Source organism: Macaca nemestrina, chromosome 1, assembly GCF_043159975.1.
Source record: "Macaca nemestrina isolate mMacNem1 chromosome 1, mMacNem.hap1, whole genome shotgun sequence".
Classification (NCBI taxonomy): domain Eukaryota; kingdom Metazoa; phylum Chordata; class Mammalia; order Primates; family Cercopithecidae; genus Macaca; species Macaca nemestrina.
In genome coordinates, this window is record NC_092125.1 from 33,137,159 (window position 1) to 33,159,393 (window position 22,235).

Consider the following 22,235-nt stretch of genomic DNA (forward strand, 5'->3'; position numbering starts at 1 on the left):
GTCTCACTACAACCTCCAACCCCCGGGTTCAAGTGATTCCCCTGCCTCAGCCTCCCGAGTAGCTGGGACTACAGGCATGCGCCACTGTGCCTGGCTAAATTTTTGTATTTTTAGTAGAGATACAGGGTTTTGCCATGTTGGCCAGGCTGGTCTTGAACTCCTGGCCTCAAGTCATCCACCCTCCTTGGCTTCCCAAAGTGCTGGGATTACAGGAATGAGCCACTCTGCCTGGTACCTCCACTACTTTATTATAGATGCATTTCTCAGCAGGCAAGAACCTTGGGCCCAACAGAGCTGCTACTGCCTTTACCCAGCACCCTCCTGCTTAACTGTCCTTTCTTCCTCCTCCTTCTGTAAGGACAGACATAGTTATTCCTTTCCCTGCCTGGACAGACATATGATTGAACTGCTGAACGAGGGCCTTGAGGGCAATGAGGAGCCCCAAGATGGACATGTGGGGCGTGATAAAAGGATGGCCAGAAGGATGGTGAAGTTGGCTTGGCAGGTGCTGAGCTAGGTGGACTAGAACACTGAGGATACTTCCGTGCAAGGAGAGCAGCCGCCTGTACTTACAATCCAGCCGCCCCCGTCGGTGGTCATATCACAGTACACTTGTAACTTCTGGCTCAGCTCCCCATTGAGGAAGATGGGGTAAACCCCACTCAAAGTGTCTCCATTCATCAAATGCTGGGCACAGTCTTGAGGATGAGGGAACACCCGGCCCCCTGCAAGGAAAATAGACAATGTCCAGAAAAGATTCTTTCTCTCACTTTGCATAAGAGCTCCTTGGATCATAGAAGGTCTTAGCAGGCCTCCTGGTACATCATCAATAGCTGCAAGAAATCCTCAGTGGAGCTCAAGGTGTGAATGTGGGGACTTGGCACCCTCTTGAATTTCCCTTCCTCAACTGTTGTTAGACTTATCAGACAACATACAATTTCATGGGATCTGAGGACTAAAGGGCTGAGTTTATGGTCTAGCTCCACCAGTTACCTATTTATTTGACTTTAAGTAAATCAATTGGGCATCAGTTTTCTTATCAGTAAAATGAGGATAATAAAAATCTCCCCCTTGAAGGGCAAAGATGTGTTAATGCAGCTAGTGATTGGTTACTCAGGCAATGATTACAGATGCATGGGCCAAAATAAATCACTGCAGGCTCCACCTTTCAAAAGGATGAGAGGCATCTGAGCAAAGCTTTCTATCATCTTTACAGTAGCCATTAAGGAATGCCCAAACAAGCTCGGCATTAGCAAGAAGATGAATTATCTATTCCTTGTACAAAACCATCTCCTGACTGGACTAAACAATCAAGTGGCCATGCTTTACAGTTCAGTTTAAGTTTAAGGAGAGGGCAGGGGAAGTAAATTGCAGCTCATCTCTCAGAGAGAACAGCCCAATTTGTAGAACAATATCTAATTAGCTGAAAGAGGAGTTTAAATCCTGTGTCTTGAAGAGCTTAGCTTCAGGGCAAATTTTAATGCTGACCAGGAAAGCGAAGCAGCAGAAAGCCCACCGGAGGAGCTTTTCTGGACTGCAGGAGCTGCTAGAGCAAGCTAAAGGCAGAGCTTGCTGTGTGGGAAAGGGTGGTTTGGGTGCTCTGTAAATAGAATGATCTTCTGGGTTAACAAAGAGCATGCTGCGATTGATCTAGTTCTGCATCCTTGATGTTGCAGTCAAGAAGAGAGGCTGGGGAGGGACAGCACGTGTCAGTTACTGCAGTGTCCCCTAGTGGCAGAACCGGTGCACTACAGGTGTGACATAGGGCCCGCTGATGAGTCAGAGTAAGTGACAGCACAACGCCACCCACGGATGGCAACATAGCAACCTCACTGAAAGCCCTGATCATCTCAGACCCCATTATAGATCACCGGTGAAGCCTCCTATGTCAGGAAGAGGTGGTTGGAGTCGGTTTATGGAAGGCCCCCCGGAGATGTGTTAACTGACCCCCCGCACCAGGACTGCCCTTCAACTTGCTGCCACCGCCCTCCCTACCCCGCCCCTGTCGAGGGCGCACCCACCTAACATAGTTTAGAACAAAGGCATTGCCTACTGCAGGCATGGTTATACCAGGGAATGACAATATATTTCTATAGAACCTGTCCTTTACCAGGTGTTTTTATTTCCATTTAATTCTTGCAAGAAACTTGAGAGGAACGCAGATTGGTATAGATATACTTATTTTACAGAAAAGGAAACTGCACTTAGAGAGATTACATGACTCAGATTGCTGGAACTCACATTTTCAGATGGGTTAAGTGCTCTTTGCACCCTACTAAAGCAGGAAATATAGTGTATGATAGAATTTACTGAAGATAGAAATCTATGCATACAGCAAAGGATTAATTAATACCTGCATTTATCTTACAAGCAAAAAGACCCCAAAGATTAAAGATCTCAAAAATTTCTATGTTCAGATCAAATATCCATACCCTCTCAAACTGATTTCTTTAATAGCTGCAGAAAAGCTAACTGTCATCTGCAGCGTGTCCTAGAACTCTTCACAGTTCCTGATCCCACCTACCCCTAGAGGCTACAGTTACATTTCAGGAGACAGGTGTGAGCTGTCTCTGTCCCCTCTCCCTGCTGCTTTATGAGCACTGCCATTTTCTCCTGGCTTCCTGGTCATTCTTGACCTGGCCTCTGGAGCATCCAGCCTGTGTGCCTTTCTTTCTCCTCTTTCCTCTCACTGAGTTTCTCATTTTAGAAGATCAGCAATTAATGCCCTTGGTCTTTAGCTTACTCCTAAGGTATGCACTAATAGCCCTTTTTCCTGAAGATAGGTTTCTTCATTCAATAAACTCAGCTTCTTGAAGGAGCCAGAACCCCAAATTTCTTTCCAATATCAATGTATCCCCAACAAAACATCTCCCCACAAATCTCAAAATGACAGTCTCATACAAATACACATATAAATCCAAACCTCAGAATGGGGAAAGAAATGATCTCATGCAGGCTGCTTCATATTGATGATGTAGGTTGATTTAATATTTATATTAGAGATACTTTTTAAAGGCTCAAACATATTAGTTGCTTTAAAGCTAGACTTACAGACAAATACAGTAAACTGAGATGACTTGGAGAAGGGGAGTTTTGAATACCTGAATGGCTATCATAAAAGAGTGATTCATTTTTTAAAGTTAGAAAATAAGAATAAAATTATCTGAAGAAAAAAGTGTTTTCTAAGGGGTGCCAAAACACTGGATGGGATAAAATCGCAGATTACACCCTGGGAGAGGAAGGACCACGCTTTCTTCCTTCCAGGCCGGCAGTGATCTTGTTGGTTGGGAGGGAGGCTCCCCAGATGTGCATGAGGCAATGAAGCATGGTTGCTGGGTGCGCTTGCCTTCCCTTTGACAAATTGCAAGGCCATTTGGTTGTTTATAGATTCTGTTTGCTGTGATTTAGTCTGTGGCATTAATGTAAAGACAAGAAGCATTTTGCTCACACAGACTATCAAGAGCCGCAACCTGGGATTTTTGCATCTTTGGAACTTGGAGAAGACACCACATTTACAGCAAAACCATTCCTTTTCAACCCACTCTGGCCTGCAACTCTAATCCTTGTCCAAAATATTATTCCTTTTTTGCAGACAAGAGAAGGCAGAGGCTCACTAATAGTTCTCAGACTGGAACCTTATTAAAATTGAGATTCCTGGTTTCCATAGCAGATTCACTGAATCAGAATATCAGGGGGTGGCACAGGGAATCAGTGTTTTACTGAAGCTTCTCAGACAAGTCTGAAGACCAGCTGGATTTGAACCCACTCTTTGTCTGGCACACTTTCCTCTTCTCTAGAGGCCAAGAGGTGGAAATGGCAAACTGAGCAATGCCTCGGAGGAACCCCATGGTCTGTGTTCTCTGCCCAGATCTCTGTGGCTGGGTGGATAAATACTATAGATTGAATCTCCATCTCTCCCCCACTCACCCCCTTTCCTCCTCTTTCCCTTTCCCAGTAGGTATGTCTTGAGTGGGCTGGTTCCAAGAATTAGATCGAGTGTGGCAGGAAGGAGAGGGGATAAGAGATTGTATTTAGCCTTGAGTCTAAGCTTTGTGTTCTAGTTTTTATTGTTTTGTTCTGCTTTGGGGGTTATTGGACTTTGGCTTAGCTGATAATAAAGAACACACTGGTTCCTGCTCTGCTGTATTCAGTGTGAATGTACTGGGGCTTCATACATTTTAGGAGACTGTCAGGGCAAATTTCAGGCATTCCTAGCTCTCTGGATGTCATACCATTTAATATTATCAGAAACTCGCCTCTAACCCCAACATACATCAGCTCAGTAATTTTTCCCAAAGCAAAAATCTTAAGACCAAGAGCAAAACTGGAAGGTTTTTCTTCCTTGTGGTGCAATAATTGGAGCCTAGACTGACGAAGAAACTTTAAATTTTTATTTTTATTTTTTAGCACAGGCTGTGGTGATTACTAAGTTAGGAGAAAAGCCACAAGGAGTGCTTGGTACACTGAAACATGGTTAAGTATTTCTAGATGTAATTGTGAGATCAACAGGACCATGGTGTTCACCGGAAGAATGGCTCAGAAATTGGCTTGTTCTGGGCAGTGGAGGCTGAATGCTGAGTGGAGTGGAGCAAGCTACATGACAGGCAGTGCAGTCGGGGGACCACCGCTGCTGGGACAGCCTTCCTGTGTCCTGGCCCTGCCCCTTACTTGTTTTGGATTCTTGGGTGTTCCTTTAAAATGATCAGCTTTAATGGCCCTGGCAAGTGTCTGTCCACTTTTCTGACCTCAGCATCAGGTCTGAAGCCACGATGTCAGCATTTGTCTCTGAAAACAGCCTCAGCAAGTTTCTCTGTAAGCGCAGAACACAGTGTTGCTCCATAGAAGTGCAGGCAGCCACCTCTGGCTATCAGCACTTAGATTTGTTTTTCCCAGAAGCTTGTTTGTGGTTGACTCTCCCTTGTTAGAATCAATGGCCCACATCTGCAGAGTAGCTGACTAGACTGTCAGGGGCAGCCTGAGTCTGCCGGCAGGGCAAGGTTACCTGCTCAGCCCACATGGGGTGAGCCACTTGGCCTCCTCACAGCGTCTCCCAGTATATTTACCTGTTTGCACTCTTACCAATTCAACAAATATATAGCAGAGTGTCTGTTGGGGTTCTAAATCCTGGGCTAAAAGATGGGAATGTGAAGAAGGAAAAGACACAGTCACAACCTTTCAGGCTGCTCATGCTGTGGTGGGAGAAACAAATATAACCTCGAGCTCTAAATGCTCTGGGAAAGAGATACACATTGCGGGCTGCCAAAACTTGGATGTGGGTGTGCCATGATGCCTGGCTGGCAAGGATGGGGTGAGCAGTGGGGGCCTGGGATAGGACAGGGGGTGACAACTGCTAATCAGAAAGTGACCTTAGGAACTGACCTAGATGCTGGCCACAAATTGGTGGAGAAGGGTGTTCCAGGCCTGTGCAAAAGTGTGGCCCCTTTGGGAAGTTGAAGGTTTAGCAGGAGACAGAGCAAGAATCGGGTGGGATGGAAGAGAGAGAGCCCTGGGGAGGTAAGCAGGGATGGGATCATGTCATTCATGGAGGCAATTGGAGGAAGAGTCTTTTGGTGGACTTTAAGCTCAACTTGTTAGAAAGAACATTCTCACTGCAGTGTGGAGAATGAATTAGATGGGGGTGAGCCTGGAGGCAGGACCCCATTCAGGATATAGTAGTGGGAACCCAGGAGGAGAGTGACAATAGCCTTTAAAGAAGTAATAGAGTGAGTGGAGAATTAACTGAACAAGGCAGCTTTGATGTATTTACCCTAAACAGAGCTCTGGAAGAAGGTCCTCAGGTTCTGCAGACCACCTGCCTTCTGCCCAAGGGCAAGTGCAACAGACATCCAAATCTTCCCTTCACAAGTCAGCTAAAAGCATCCTAGTACTAGAGGAATGTTCTGACATCACTTGTCTTGTTATTCCGTGGATCCACTTATATCAGAAGATCCAATTTCATGGCAGATTAGGTTGGTCACAGACTGGCAGTTGCCAGCCTGGCCCCTCTCTGTGGCTCTTGATTCAACATGGCAAGGGAGGGCTGGGTCCTGATGACACTTCCTACTGATTTCCCTGATGCCATTCTGGTCACACCTGCATTCATTCTCTGCACTTTAGCCAGAGTGACCTTTTTATAATGTGAATGTGATCTGATTTCATCTTATGTCTTACTTGCCAAAAACCCTTCTTTATTGCAATTAGAATAAAATCCATAATCCCTACCATGGCCTACAAAGCTCTGTACACTCCATCTCTGTCCTGCGCTCCTTCCCGCTTTCACTCTTCTTCAGCCTCATTGGCTTTCTTTTAACAGATAGAAAAGACCAAACTTACTCCTCCCTCAGGGTATAGTGATTACTCCTCCCTAGGCCTGGAATGCTCTTCTTTGTGGATTCACTCTCATTATTCAAGTCTTGCCTCACATGTCTCAGTTAAAGAGACGCCTGTCCTGACCACCGTAGTTGAGACCAGGGTCTGGGATCGGTGGAGGAAGTGGCAAGTGATAATCGGGAAAGACTTCCTACTACAGGTGCTGTCCTAGAAGTCAGTTCTTTACACTGTCCCTATTCCATTACTCTGTTTATTTATTTACTCAGTTTTTGGTCAATTCCCATTGCCTCATCCCCTTGAATGTAAGTTCCATGAGAGTCTAATCATCTGGCTCTTACCTTATTCATCACTGAGCACTTAGAACAGTGTCTAACCTAAAGTAGGTGCTCAGTCAGTGTTTGTTAAATGTATGATGCCATGTGAGCACTATATCCTATCCCTCCCCTATGGTTACGAAAAGGAAAATTAAAATTAGATTTTCTGAAAACATTTGGGACAACACAGTTTAAAATAGGCCAGAGCAGCTTCTGTATATAGTAATATGTAAGGTTCTGCGGTAACATTCATGATGTCACCTTCGACCCGTGGTGTTACTGGAAGGCAGGCCTCAAGTGCCAGATGTCCAGGTTTTTGGCGTTTTTGAACAAAGAATTGGGCAAGACACACAAAGTAACACAGGAATGAAACACAGGAATGAAGCAGAGAAGGCAGGGATTTATTAAAGCAAGAAAGCACTCCACAAGGTGAGAGTGCACCTGGGCAAGCAGCTCAAGGGCTTGGTTACAAAATGTCCTGGGTGTTAAGTACTCCTTTTGAGATCTCTCTCAGCTACTCCTTATCTGAATGAAGGTTTTGGCCTGTGGCTAATTAAAGGCTGGGGTGAATTAAATGCAGATGAAGGGATGACTGGTGCTTAGGGTGGCCAATCCAGGACACTTTCCCTTTCCATCTGAGATGTGGTGGATGGGGGAGGGTTGTAGGGAGAGCAGGCTTTGAACCTTTGTTACTAGGCGTGGGGAGATGGGTTTTTTTCTTTTGGTTTAACTTTAGGAAGTTGACGTTAATTGACCTTAGGGTGCCTGCCTTCAGACTCAGGTGTTTTCCTTTTGATCCAGCTTTGAGAAGTCAGCATGAATTGGTCTTACAGGCCCTGCCTCTAGACCCTATTCTCCTGCCTCAATAGTAGGTTGTATTATTGCTTGGCAAGATTCACTGCCTCCCTGTAGGGGATCACATGTCTCTGTCCTATTGAATAGTACAAACAATTCTATGGAAATCAATTCAGTCACTTAGATGACGTGGACTAATTTCTTGAAAATCACCACATCCCCAAAGTTGTGGAAGATAAAATGAAAAGATAACCTGAATAGTATGAAACTATTTTTCAAAATAGAATTTGTGGGTAAAATTTCTAGAAAAAGAATTTCCAGGCCTAGGTAGCTTCACTGTGAATTCTACCAAGAATTTAAAGAATAAATATCATCAATTTTATACACTCTTTTCCAGGAAATAGAACAAGAGGGAACATTGCACAACTCATTCATCGCAGCAGCATTAGTCTGATAAAAACAAACAAACAAAAGAAACAAAACAAACAAACAAAACAAACAAACAAGACCAGCCTGGCCAACATGGTGAAACCCTGTCTCTACTAAAAATACAAAAAATTAGCTGGGCATAGTGACAGGTGCCTGTGATCCCAGCTATTCGGGAGGCTGAGGCAGGAGAATCTCTTGAACCCTGGAGATGGAGGTTGCAGTGAGCCAAGATCGTGCCACTGCACTCCAGCCCCAGTGACAGAGTGAGACTCTGTCAAAAAACAAAAAACAAACAAAAAAACACAAAAAACAAACAAACAAAACAAAACAAAACCCACAAAACCAAACAACACCAAATAAAGGGAGAGGAAGGCTTGGAAGAAAGTTTTGAAAAAGTCTGTTTTGTTTGTCTTTCATATTGCCATGGAGTAATCACTGCCTACCCTTCACATGTCTGTGGCCTTTTTCTAATACCTGCACTACTAGGCAGAGGAGCTGATAACCCCAAAGGAACATGAGCTCACAGATCAGAATATCCATTCACTGAAGAGTAAGACTACTGTGAAAGAAAGACCGCAACCATTATGAGATTGATCATCTGGTACAGAATTATTAGAACAGAATTTAAATTAAGCACAATAACTTTATTTAAGGAGGTAAGTAAATTAACAATATGAAACAGGATTTTTAAAAAATCGAATAAATAAAAATTAATATATTAACAGTTTAAAGTAAGAATACAGCAGATAGGGTGAATAAGGGATTTAAATAAGCTAAAAAATAAGCAAGTGAATTGGAAGTTCTGATTAAGGAACTCTTTGAGAACATAAAAAGTAAGAATAAAGAGAAAGAAAACGTTAAAAAAGCTAAGGCATTTAGAGGATAGACTATGTATTTCAACATCTAGCTAACAGAAGTCCTAAAAAGAAAAATAAAAAAGGAGAAAGTGCTTAAATAAATAATGAAGATAAATGTCTTAGAATTAAAGATGAAACAGATCAGATTTAAAAAGTGTATAGACTGTGAAACTGGAGATAAAAAGATAAATGAACTTCAAGACATATAATGAAGTGTAAGAGTTGCAAAAAGAAAGAAACACTGTTTTTAAAGCTTCTACAAAGAAAAAGTAGACCATCTACAGAAGAACAAGAAGCAGATTAACATTCGACTTCTCAATGGCAACACTACATTTGGAAGACAATGGAAAAAATTTTTAAATATGATGGGAGCAAATATTTTTAGGTAGTATTTTATATCTGATCAAATTACAATTTAAATGTATGAAAAAAATACAAAAGTTCCTCGGGCATATGAAATTGGGGAAGGTTTGCCTTACAAAATCCATTATTGAAAATTTAGAGAACACAAATAAGAGTGACAAGTTCTAGAGACGTGAAAAGTAAGAATGATTAACTACTTGGAAAAACTTTATTTATATTGTCTTAAATAAAAGGCTATAATTAACAGAGAGAAAAGAGAAAGCCTATCCATTAGAATCCAGAGCCAAAACCTAGACAGGGCTTGTTTGTGGGGAGGTGAAGCAGGTAGGGAGGAAAGAGTCCAGAGGGATTTGAGAGGGTGCTCAAGTACTTGGATTGTTACACAAAGATGCCATGTTGACACATTTAAGAAAGGAGGAGGGATAAACAAACATAACTATGGATCTGAAATCTAAAGTCTCGTTCTTTGAAAATATTAATAAAATAAATATATCACTGGGAAGACTGATTGAGAAGTAAAGACACAGAATATGAAAAAATGAAAAAGGAAAACTAGCTACAGATGCGGTAGAGATTAAAAAAAAAAAACAATGAAAAGTCTTTTGAAGAATTTTATGCTACTAAATTCTGGAACTCAGATGAAATGAATACATTTCCAAAAATTTATAAAGGGTCAAAACTGGTAAAAGAAGAAAGAAAGAGCATGGATGGATAATTAATTTTAAAAACTTAGACGTGGTAGTCAAATGTTTCCCATTCCAAAAACAAAGAAACAGAAAGACACAAACAAAACAACAATAACGTGCCCAGGTGGTTTTAGTGATGAGTTCTGTCCTGAACAAGTTATTCCACAAAAGAAAAAAAGAAAAAAAAATAAAAAAGAAAAAAGAGTGAAAGATGAAGCTGTCTAGCTCTTTTTTGGTTTCTTTTTAAAGTGAGATTAGTGAACATGGATTTCAAAACCCAGTAAAGAGGTATACACAAGAAAAAAAATACATAGGCCAGTTTCACTTATGACTGTAGATGTGAAAAGTCTAAACGGATAGTAGCTAACCATATATAACAGTGCATTAACAAATCATATTCAGGTGAGATTTCTCTAAGGATTGTAATTAATATATCAAGAAAGAATCTATTAATATAACTCACTTCATTAGTATACTAACCGATAAAGTCATATAATAAATTAAACAGGTATTATAAAAACCATTTGATAAAGTTTAACAACAAAGCTTATTACAAAAACTCTTGACTTAGAAGAAAATTCTATACCTTGATAAATGTTTTAAAACGCAAATCTAAACAAACACTCTTTGTGTTTATTTAAGGTTAGCCAATTATATATTTTCTTTATTTTAGAAAAAATTAAATAGGTTTTTTTGTTTGTTTGTTTTATTTTTTGTTGTTGTTGTTGTTTTGTTTTATTTTATTTTATTTTATTTTATTTTATTTTATTTTATTTTATTTTATTTTATTTTATTTTGAGACAGGGTCTTGCTTTGTTGCTCAGGTTGGAGTGCAGTGATGCCATCTTGGCTCACAACAGCCTCCACCTCCCAGGGTCAAGCGATTCTCTTGTCTCAGCCTCCTGAGTACCTGGAATTACAGGTGTGTACCACCACGCCCAGCTAACTTATGTATCTTTAGTAGAGACAGGTTTCATCATGTTGCCCAGGCTATTCTCGACCACCTGACCTCAAGTGATCTGTCTGCTTCCAAAGTGCTGGGATTATAGGTGTGAGTCACTGCGCCTGGCCTAAATAGGCTTTTTTTTTTTAAATTTAATTTTAATTTTTATCAAAAGGAAGTTTAAAAAGGAAGATTTAGCAAAGATTATGCAATATGATAATGCTTTAGTTACATTCCTTTTGAGAATGCAACTAAAGTCAAAGTACCTAATATTGCTGTCACTATTTAACGTAGTTCAGGAGGTCCTAGGTAATGTGATAAGAAAAGAAAAATAAGAGTTATGTAGAATCAATAAGATAGAATCAATAAGAGAATTCAGCAGGATTGCTAGATACTGGATTGATATAAAAAAGTAATGGTATTTTTCTACATTGGTAATAACCAACTAGAAAATATATATTTTTAAATTAGATAAAAATTATCGGCCGGGCGCGGTGGCTCACGCTTGTAATCCCAGCACTTTGGGAGGCCGAGGTGGGCAGATCACGAGGTCAGGAGATCGAGACCACAGTGAAACCCCATCTCTACTAAAAATACAAAAAATTAGCCGGGCGTGGTGGCGGGCGCCTGTAGTTCCAGCTACTTAGGAGGCTGAGGCAGGAGAATGGCCTGAACCCAGGAGGCGGAGCTTGCAGTGAGCCGAGATGGCGCCACTGCACTCCAGCCTGGGCTACAGAGGGAGACTCTGTCTCAAAAAAAAAAAAAAAAAATTATCAGCAATAAAAAATAAAACATTCAGAAATTAGCCAAGAACACATAGAATGTTTGTTATGAATATAAAGGAAAAACTTACAACACTATTAAAAATAAGGATGATTTGAACAAATGAAAATGCATTATAGGCCTTGAGAAGGGATGACTGTAGTATTACAAAGATGTCAGTTCTCCCCAAATTAATTTATAAATTCATTGTAATTTCAATCTAAATTCAAGTTAAAAATTTTGAGGGGGAGACTTGATAAACTTGATAAACTAAACTTGTTAAACTATGATGCCTTTGGAAAAATAAAGGTCACCAATTAGGTAAGTCAACCTCGAAAAAGAAAACTAAGGAAACTTATTTTACCATATATTAATATATTTAGCTATAGTTATAAAAACACAGTGTGATTTGCAAAAGAATGGAAAAATAGACCTGAGAGTAGAACAGGGAGTTCAGAGGTCAAAGAGAGATCCATGTACATATGGGAACTTAATATACAGTGAACCGCAAACCAATACAGAACAGATGGATTATTCAATAAATGATGTTAGGAGAACTGGTTCACTGTAGAAAGAAAAATGAAACTGTATCCTCAACTAATACCAGTATAAAATAGACTAAATATAAAGAAATAAATCTAGAAAGTTAATAGCAGAACATATTGAAGAAAACCTTTTGGCTTACATGCAGAGAAAGACTTCTTAAGAAAGGTTTTAAAAGCTCAAATAGTAATAGCTAATATTTAGTACAGGAACCTGGAAGAAAATTGACAAACTATATGAGCAGGCAATTTAGAAGAAAACAACACTCAAACGACTAATAAACATATGAAGAGATGTTTAAACTCAAACTAATTATTAAAGACATTCAACTAAAAAATGAGATATCAATTATCTCTATGAGATTATCAAAAATGACAAAGCCGGGCCACGTCAAGGCATTTGGAATGATACATGTCATTAGGAAATAGGAGCTTTTGTGCACTGTTGGAGGGGGTGTAGACTAGTACAGCCATGTGGGAGAGCAGTACATATTTAAACTATGTAAACACATCCCCTGTGACCCAGCAATTCCTCTTCTGGGCATATATTCCAGAAGGCATTGCCTTAGTGATATATAAGTGGACATGTACAAAGTATTTACTGCAGCACCATTTGTGGTGGTGGAAGGTTGGAGACAATCTGATGTCCATTTTCAGGAGAATGGAGAGGTAAAATAAGATGGGTGCCCACCATGCAGTATTTTGCAACAGTTGGAAGCAAAAGACTATATAGATGCATGACAACACGGATGGGTCTGAAAAACAGTGCTGAGTGAAAACTATGAGAATAGGGAATGAATTATGTAACCCAATACTGTTAAAACATATTTAAAATATTTATACTCAAAGTAATTTTACAGTAACATATTTTTCAAAAATACAACAAAAGGACACAAATTTAATGTATCAGAATGCTTGCTATGGAAGGTGGAAGAAGAGGGTAAAAGGAAATAAATGAGTAATTACAAACTGGGACCTTGTTGGAGATTGACATGGGTGCTATGTGATAAACTGTGCAGTGTGATTAATTGAAACCTCTGATCTGACAGCTATCCTTCTATTAATTTTGGACATGCATGGAAATGGTTTGTTCAAATGGGATAATTAGTGCCCTACTTCCTTCTCCACAGCCAGGTCCCAAAGAAAGAAGGTAGACTTCTCCTTTTAGGGGTTTGTTTGTCTTAATAAAGCAAGAACTCAAGCTGTTTCTAAACAGTGGAGCAGAGAGAAGCCCCATCACTTCTCCACTTTGGTGAAAAGGATTTGTGGCATATCTGAGGATAGACAGCTGTGGATAGTGATCATGAGGCTTTCCTTTCTAACTAGAATGTCTATCTGATAAGTCTGTGAGTTTCCATGATCTGCTATCTATTGTTTCAGAGTGTGTGTTTGCCAATCTTCATTAATTTTCACAACCTGAAAAGCTGAAGCTTGTGTTAGACTCCAAAGTTTTCTTAAAAAGCACCACAGAACAGCTCAGCCTGGATGTGGGAGGGCAGGAATTGGAGCAAAGGTAATAAAAGAAAACTTTTTATTACCCATCTCTGGGTACCTCTGCAAATGATTGTCTTCACTTAACCTCAAGGTCAAGACAACCTATTTTATAGTGCTCACTGTCTCTTAGGGCAAGCTTTAGCGAGAACTTTGTTTGCTTTTTATAGTATTAAAAGAGACAATGACACTGCCTCTCAGACAATCATTTCACCAAGTCCTGGCTGCTCTGTGGGGAATATTTGTTTCCTCATTTATATTCATATCTCTAAAAGACAAGTAGACCTTGGATGAAATTTCAGGCGACAGTAAATTATAAATAATGTATCCATGTTTTCTTCTCTTCCATACTACTTGCATTTAATTCCCTCCAGAGTCTTGTGCAAACACCAGAGACAAGAGGACGGGAAGCCATTAACATGATAGAAAGAATGAAATGGACTTATGTTATGTGGCAGAAACACAACAAGGGAAGACATCTTGATCAAAGGAGGTTTTTGAGGGTTTGTGAGTGCCAGTTCTTTTCTTTTCTTCTCTTTTTTGGTTTTATTATTATTTTTTGACATCTTAACTCTTTTCCAGGCCATCAGGTAGGCATCTTGCTTACAATGAACCTCTTATGGTCCACTCAGGACAAGGTGAGGGTTTATCAGTGGATAGAGGCAGCTTTGGGGCCAAACTTTAAGCTCTGTTGTTTCATCAGAGAAGGCATAGATAACACTCAGAATGATGAGCTGAGATCAACCCATCCTAAGAGTAGGATACTGCTAAGTGGCAAACTCAGGTACTGTCAATGAAGTTGGAAAGGATGCTAACTGATAAAAAGAAATTAGCCTCTAAATCCATTAGTCCTGGCTTGCGATCACCTGGGAGGCTTCTAGTGTTTCTCAGACTTCTTGCTCAGCAAGAATAGTTCATGCCTGTGGGGTCCTGACTGGCAGCACTCCAGTCTTGCATGTAAGTGAAGATACACTGCTCTTCAATTTTGCTTTTCCTTATTGGCAATGTCCCCATTCCCACCCCACCAAGTTTGGAAGCTGATACCCTTGTATTCTCTTCCTCCTTAATAAAATTTGGCCTTGGGCAGGAGTAGAAAACTTTGGGATAGAGAGGTGGCACAGGCAATGAGAGCCCATTAATATTAACATGCAAATGACTCTGTAGCCTAGTGGAATTTATTCAGGGAAATTTGCATTGAGGTGGCTGACAGAGCCTGAAGTTAGAGGGAATTTGGGCATCGTACTCTTGAAGGCTATACCTCTTTGCCTGCGCTATCCCTGCAAGGGGTATTAAAAATTGCCTTAGGCTTTGTTTTATCAGAGACCCCTCTTCTCTGCTCGGCAGCTGAGATTTGACTATTCAATTTAACCACTATCTATTAGGTCTGGAATGTGCCAGGCTTCGTGCAAGGTACTTTCACATGCATTATTTCTGCCCAAGAATCTTTCATTCTGAAATCAGTCATTTCAGTGGGTTCCGATAAATCTCCAAGACAAAGCCAGCAGAATTTGGTATGCCTCAGCGACTTACATTTAAATTTGAGCTTTCCAGTAAAACTGCAAAAGCTTCCAAACACAGACATATCTTTGCCATGTAACACAGAAGTAATAATATAAACTACATGGAGCTGCTCAGTCAGTAGCTACACTCACTGCATAGGAAATTGGGCTTTTTTGTTTTCCCCTTTCTGAGTTGGTATTGGTCATGCCCCAAGAGCCTGGTGTCAACTAGAGTCTTGTAAAAACAAATAAACAACCTAAATACATCCTGCTGGTCCCCTGAACTGTCCACCAAACAAAGTCATTATTCTGCCTCCTCTCCCGACTTCCATGTGTGTTGTTAATCTTCTGCTTATTTGATCCTACTGAGGCCCCAGCTGGATTTGGGATCCCAGATCCAAAAAATTGCACATCCCTCGGCGCAGCTGCATCTAAGAGAGGGCAGTGAGGGGCACAGAAGCTGGTTTACTTTTACAGCCCAGGTGGGTCTGGAGCGAGGCACAACTGTAAAATGCCACAGAGACTTCAGGCACATTGTCACACTGCTCACAACTGCTAGCTGTGGCATCACCAGGGTGGGAATTAAAAGCCCATACTACACTGAGCAAACATTGAAACCCATGCATTTTGGGGATAAAATGATTAATTTAGACCTAATAAATATGCAAATTGGGAGCTCGGTTTAAGTGTCTGTCATCTGTGTCCTTTTTATAGAAAAGAAATTCTTAATTCAATGGAAAGCTCCAACCCGTGGGTCTTTAAGTGGTAGCGTGGAAAAGAGGACCATGGAGGCCTCTTTAATTAACCTGAGAATGTGCAGGGAAGGGCTTAACAAGAAGAGGGTAACACCTTAGTTCTGAGATCAGACATCTTTGAAAGAGCATGGAGGGGGAGCATAATTGACTCCAGCCCCATAAAAGAGATCAAGCGTCTTCTAAATTCCACTTGGTAAAGATACATCTTGGATTCATGTCTTGTTTGTGTGCCCAAGGTTTATTATTATTTTTTTAATTAAAACATTTGTTTTTCTGGTTAATGTTCTCATTGAAGATACTTTGTGATATATTGAAAGGTGTAAAAAAAAGAAGGAAGAAAATGACTCGTTCACAATCTCAGCACTCTATAGAACCACTGAGGACATTTTGTCATGTCTGATCAGTGTCTTGCTTTGTCATTTAGAACAAGTACAGTGGGGGAGACACCTGGTGGGGCTGGGGGACTTTCTCTCACCTTTCTGGGGATGGAGGAAGAGGCTCTGGGGCATGGACAGGAATCCAGTCATTCTGGTGCTCTGACATGGCAGGCAGAATGCGGCTGAGTATATGGGACATGCTCAGGTTTGCCTCACATGTATGCACACTCATACCCCCATAATGTGGGGCAGGAAGAGAATTCAAAGTCGGGGCTTGGCAGCCTTACATCATGGACTGTAGAGAGGCACAGTGGGAGGTGATAGAGAGAAACATTAATAGCACAGACCCCAGAGCTGAAACATCTGGGGTCAAATTCCAGCTCCCCTACTTAAGAGCTATGGGATCTTGGGTGAGTTACTTCACCTCTCTGGGGCCCAGTTTCTTCATTTGTGAAAAATAGAGATGGTAGTACACACCACGTAGGCTGTTGTGAGGATTACATTAGATAATACATGTAATGCAGTTAAACAGTACTTGGCAAGTAACTCTCAAAAGTCAGGTATTAGGTTATTTCCTGTTATAGACATTAGGACTTTTTTTTTTTTTAATCCTTTAGCGGCGTTTTTCAAGTATCTTCTGCTGACTTAAGGAGGGAATGCAGCCAGAACAGCTGCATTTAGAAGTAGAAGACCTGGGTTCAAGTTCTGACTCAGCTACTTACTAGCCATGTAAGTCTTTGGCTTCCATGAACCTCAGTTTAATCATCTGTAGAATGGGGATCACAGGCCTTCCTGACCACTTGTTATATAAGAACTGAGTGAGACCATAGGAATGTAAAAGTGCTTTGTGTATGGAGAAGAGCTGCAGGTTTAATGTTGAGGGTTTACTACTGCTGCTTTTACTAAGTGAGTCTCTGATTACATGTAGCAGAGGAAGGAGGAAGAGAAAGATAAACTTTGCTGGAAAAACACTTGCAGAAAATCTGAACTAGGAGGAACCTGATGTTTTTTATTTTTATTTATTTATTTATTTTTGAGATGGAGTCTCACTTTTTCACCCAGGCTGGAGTACAGTGGCATGATCGTGGCTCACTGCAACCTCTGCCTCCTGGGTTCAAGTGATTCTCTTGCCTCAGCCTCCAGAATAGCTGGGATTACAGGCGCACACCACCATGCCCAACTAATTTTTGTATTTTCAGTAGAGACGGGGTTTTATCATGTTGGCCAGGCTGGTCTCAAACTCCTGACCTCAGGTAATTCGGCTGCCTAGGCTCCCGAAGTGCTGGGATTACAGGTGTGAGTCACCGCGTCCAGCCAGAACCTGATGTCTTTACTTGGTGCATTTAATTGGTCTGGGTGGACCAGGGAGTTGTGCTGCTGGTTCCTGTGGTTACCTTGTTAGTGAGAGGTTTCCTGGTAGGGGATTGGAAAGGGGGAAAGAAGGAGGAGGTAATTGAGCTTTTTGATAAACTGCTCCCAGGGCAAGTCTCAGCAGAGGCTGCTGAGGAGCCAAACATCAGGAAGTGGAGAAGAAGGCATCAAAGTGGCCATGCTCCCTCACCTGTGGTGAAGGCGGTGGAGGTGATGCTGCTCCACGCAGTATCTTGTGCTGCCTGCAGGAGCACCGTGTAGTCTGTGTTCTCCAACAGGCCCTCCAGTCGAATCCAGGTGTCTTCTGCATCCACAATCAGCTCCTGTATGATGAGCCAAAGGAAGGGTGGTGGAAGGGAGCAACTGGCTTGCAATTTGGGAAAGTAGGGAAGGGAAGTTCAAATCCTATGGGCAGCTAGGTTAGTACTGCAATGGCCATTATCATCCTCTCCATCCCACAATAAGGATTACTGCACCAATAAGCAGAGAGGAGAGCTCCCATGTGAGATTTAGGCCAGCTCCTATCTCAGGAATGCACACTGGGATAAATTTAGATACTTGCATTATTGAATCTAGAAGTTTTCAGATTGCACTGGACTTGCTTGAGAGCAGAGAAAGAGCTGAGGAAGCAGGATCCAAGTCCTCCTTATTTCTATCAAGCAGACTAACTCTGCTGAAATGTATTCTGTGTTTTTGGTTTCTGCATATGATTTCCCTTTAAAAAGAGGTTGCTTCACTAACAAAAACTTGAAAATCAGTGTTCTGGATGAACTCTTTCAACTGATGAAATAAAACAAAAATTTGTTTTGTCTTTACTGTAGGCTACACAGATACCATCTTTATAATGTTTATCAAGAGGCATAAAAGCCATTGAATTTGGTATCCAGCTCATGTTTGCTCAGTCCTGTTGTTGAAAAATTATTCCAATATCTTGTACTTGGGAGTTTCCAGTGTGTTTTGTGTCATTGTATTGGAAGCACCAGCACAACCCAGTGAAGTTGCAGGGGTAGAGACCCTCATTAGCTAGAGAAGAAAGCAAGCCTTGAAGAGGTTTAGTCCTTTGCCTCAACTTACGTAGAGAGTAATAGTAGAGCTAGGACTATCATCCAAATCTTCTGGCTTGCAGACTAGGGCTGTCTCATCAATAGCAGGCTGGGTATCCTTGATGGGAAGCTGATGAGTTCCCTGTGGGTTGCTTCCTTCCCCCTCCCTGCAACGTCCCGTGGTCACTCCACTAGTCAGTTTCCACATGACCTCACTTGGGAGAAATGGTCTTTTCCCTTTCCAGCAAAATCTCACCTTGCGGCTTCCATCGGTGGATTTGTAGGTCAAGACATAATTTTCAATCTCTGCCCTGGGAGGCTGCCAGGAGATCAGGGCACTTTGTCTGGTGACTTCACTGGCTGTCAGGTTTGCTGGAGGGTCCAGGACTACAAAGAGGAGAAAGTGCCAGGGCATGCCTGCCTCTCCAGCTCCTCCCCCTGCTTGATTTCAGGCATGGGTATCTGTTTGCCCACCTCTTTGGTCTTAGGATTGCTCAGATGCTGACCCCTGCTCTGGCTTAGACAGGAGCATAAAGGGTGCTCCTGGGTCAGACGATAATCATTCAGTGCTACGATCATTCTTGCAGCTACTTCCCCTTCCCTCACAGGGCCTCTAGGCTTGGGTATGACATCTTCCACATTGACCCTCTATGCCTGAGATCCTCACCCTGATACAATCTCATGTCTGCTCGTTCACTCGTGAACTTGTGTTTTCACATGTCACCTTGTCTACTTTCTCCTATTCATCACTCTACTCAGCAGCTCTTTCCTAGATATCTAGTCTTTTAATATCCATCAGACTTTTCTGGGGTAGATGCATTCCGACTACAGACTTCTCTTGACCTGGTTCTTCTGCTGTCACCCAGGGCGAGAGCAGAAAAAGACATGTGTCTGCTGGCCAAAAATTGCAGCTCAGTTTCACTGAATTTGGGCTGTAGTCAGCCCAAATAAGAACAGCTCATAGCTGCCTTGTCCAAAGCCTACAGGTGATAATCTAGTCCACCACAAGAAAACTGGTCATTTCCACAAAAGTCCCCAGGGATTCGGGTATGTAGATGACCATGTACTCACGAGTAGAGAAGTTGGTGCTGATGGTGCCACTGGTGAGAGGCCCATTGGTGGCATACATGGTGGCAGTATAGTGGGTGCTAGGAAGCAGGTCAACAAGCCGAAATTCCTCACTGACTCCGTCAACCAGGATGGTCTCTCCAGCAACTGAACTCAGATGAATATGAATAAGGGTTGAATAAGGGTACTCAGTTTAGGAAAGACCTACCAAATCCAAAGGCATTTCACATGGATTTACTACTAGAGAATTTTGGAAAAAAAAGTCTTTCATAGGTTATCTGGCTTAGTATCTTACTCCATGCAATGATTCTCCTCTCATCTCTTACATCTTAATTGGAAAAAAAGTGTTCTTTATGTGCCGGTCAAATTGTCCTCTCTATAACTTCTATTCGGGTCTCTGGAGTTATAAAGGATAAATCTAGTCTTTTGTCTACATGACCCCTTCCTCTCCACCATCCTTCCTAATCAAGTTCTCTCTCCATTAGACTGAGAAAATTCAGCCCCCACTTCCCATCACATTTATGTGACAATTTTAAAATCTTCACAGTTCTGTCTACTTTTCTCTGAACAAGTAACAGTTTATCAATGTCCCTGCTAAAGTCCAAAACTCAGAGAACCTAGAACAATAATTGAGAGGTACTGACCAATGAAATAAACAGGATCAGTCTGTACTTGTACCACTTAAATTAATTAGTTAGGTTTTGGGAATGCCATGTGATATTGTTGTCACATGCCAAGATTATTGCTAATAAAAGACTTTCTTTGTAAGCAGTCCCCCTACTTCCCAATCCAATTTTGTTAGTTGATTTTTTATACCCACAGGCAGAGCTTTGCATTTATTTCTATTGCATTTTGCTTTGTTGGTTGAGTTTTGGGCCACTGTTTCAGTTTATTAAAATATTTTTGAACTTGGATTCTATTGATCACAATTTTGTTTTATACACAAATTTGGTAAGCATGTCTTTTCTGAATTCATTCAAGCTGTTGATAAAAGTGTTCATTAGTTCAGGGCCAACTTCTCTTTTGTGCAATTAGAATACTTGGAAATTATTTAGTATTTAACAGTTTGCTAGGCACATTTTCAGACTAGGTAGGGCTTTGAGATTTCAAGTTTCTTGTGGTCTAAAGGCATACAAACAAGTTAAAATTCAAACGAATGCTTAAGCTTTGGAAGAGCATATATAAGGATATCATCTTTTTAATGTCCCCCTTTGCACATCATGCCATTGATCAATGCTCCAGCCATACCAAATTACAGCAGTTCTTCAGACTTCTCACACTCTCACATCTCTGCAAATGCCCACAGTCTGCTCTTATTTCTTGAAATTCCCTTTCTTCTCCTTTTCTTCTTTCACTTTATCTGAGACTTTTCTTCTTTCTTTCCCTCCACAGCTTGACACCAATCATAGTAGCCCACTGGACATGGCCCATGGTGTTCTGTGCATGTCTATAGCATACACTGCTCACATCAAGTTGTAACTATTTACTTCTCTGCAACATCATTAGAAGTGAGTTCCACAAAGATGAGAACTCAATGTTTGTTTCTGAATCCTTATAGCCTTGTAGAGTGTATGGCGCATGGGAGGGCATCAAGAGTATTTGTGGAATGAATGGAAGTTCATTGCTATGTTGGAGTTGTGTGTTTTGTGTCTGTGAGCAGATATGTCTGACTGCCTTCAGGGAAGCTTTGACAGAAGAGATAGGGTTGAAACCAAGACTTGAGGGATGGGTTTTCTAAGTGGACAAGTGGGGGAGTTTCCTGGTGAAAGAAATAGCATGTGCAAATGCGTGGAGGCTTGAGAAAGCATGGTGATCGTTTGAAAATGCGGGATCATGTTATGCAAGGAGGGGTGACAGGAACTGAGATGATTGTGCATGCTCACAGAGGGGTTAGGACATATCCAGAGTAATGATATCCCTTCTTCATGGAGGGTCATTCATTCAACTACAGTCCCAACTAACTCCAAATATGACCTTTCATGTATTTTTCCATGTTAACTAAGGACTGAGTGATAAGTGGAGTTTTCTAATGCCTTGATGAAATACAAATGTACTACCAGATTTGTCAATGAAAACAAAGACATAAAGTGGTTTTGATAAAACTTATTCTCAGTGAACCTGTGCTGGTATATGGTAATCACTAATTCCTTTTCCCAGTTGTTTAATTGTCTGTTTTAGTTTTTACCTTCCTAAGATTTGACAATAAGTTTACTTCTTTGCAGCATACAGAATCAGCTTTCTCTGCCATTTTTGAAAACCAAGACATCTACCTGCCTTCTGTCTTCTGATATCTTTGTTCTCTGGATTCCTGAATATAACCCAAAACAATTCTGTGATCACATGTTTGATGTAGGCAGGGAAAGAACTTCCCTAAGCCTAGAGACTTGAAGGACTCAACACTATTTTGCTTTGGGCTTCTCTGCTCTGTTCAGCTTCAATTGGTGTAAGGTGAACAAGCATGATGCAGAAGACAGTGAAATTCAAGATTTTGTCTTAGTTAAACCTGTTGGGCTGGATGTGAATAGAGAAGATAAAAACAACAGAAGAGTTTAGCTGTCTGGAATCTTTTGTCACCTGTTATCCTGTACTATCTGTTCCAAACTTGGTCCT

The 22,235-nt window shown here is 41.2% G+C and overlaps 1 protein-coding gene across 8 annotated transcripts in view; it reads right to left on the reverse strand.

Moving 5' to 3' along the window:
- The window catches only part of LOC105484466 (tenascin R), a 425,382-nt gene that overhangs the window by 18,890 nt on the left and 384,257 nt on the right, over positions 1 to 22,235 (reverse strand). For all 8 annotated transcript variants that reach the window (XM_011746108.2, XM_071076034.1, XM_011746104.3 and 5 more), the window contains 4 exons: positions 19,629 to 19,772; positions 18,814 to 18,944; positions 17,705 to 17,837; positions 574 to 725 (listed from right to left, as the gene is read on the reverse strand). In XM_011746108.2, coding sequence (XP_011744410.2) covers positions 574 to 725; positions 17,705 to 17,837; positions 18,814 to 18,944; positions 19,629 to 19,772 — 560 coding nt within the window. The remainder of the gene's footprint in view (positions 1 to 573; positions 726 to 17,704; positions 17,838 to 18,813; positions 18,945 to 19,628; positions 19,773 to 22,235) is intronic.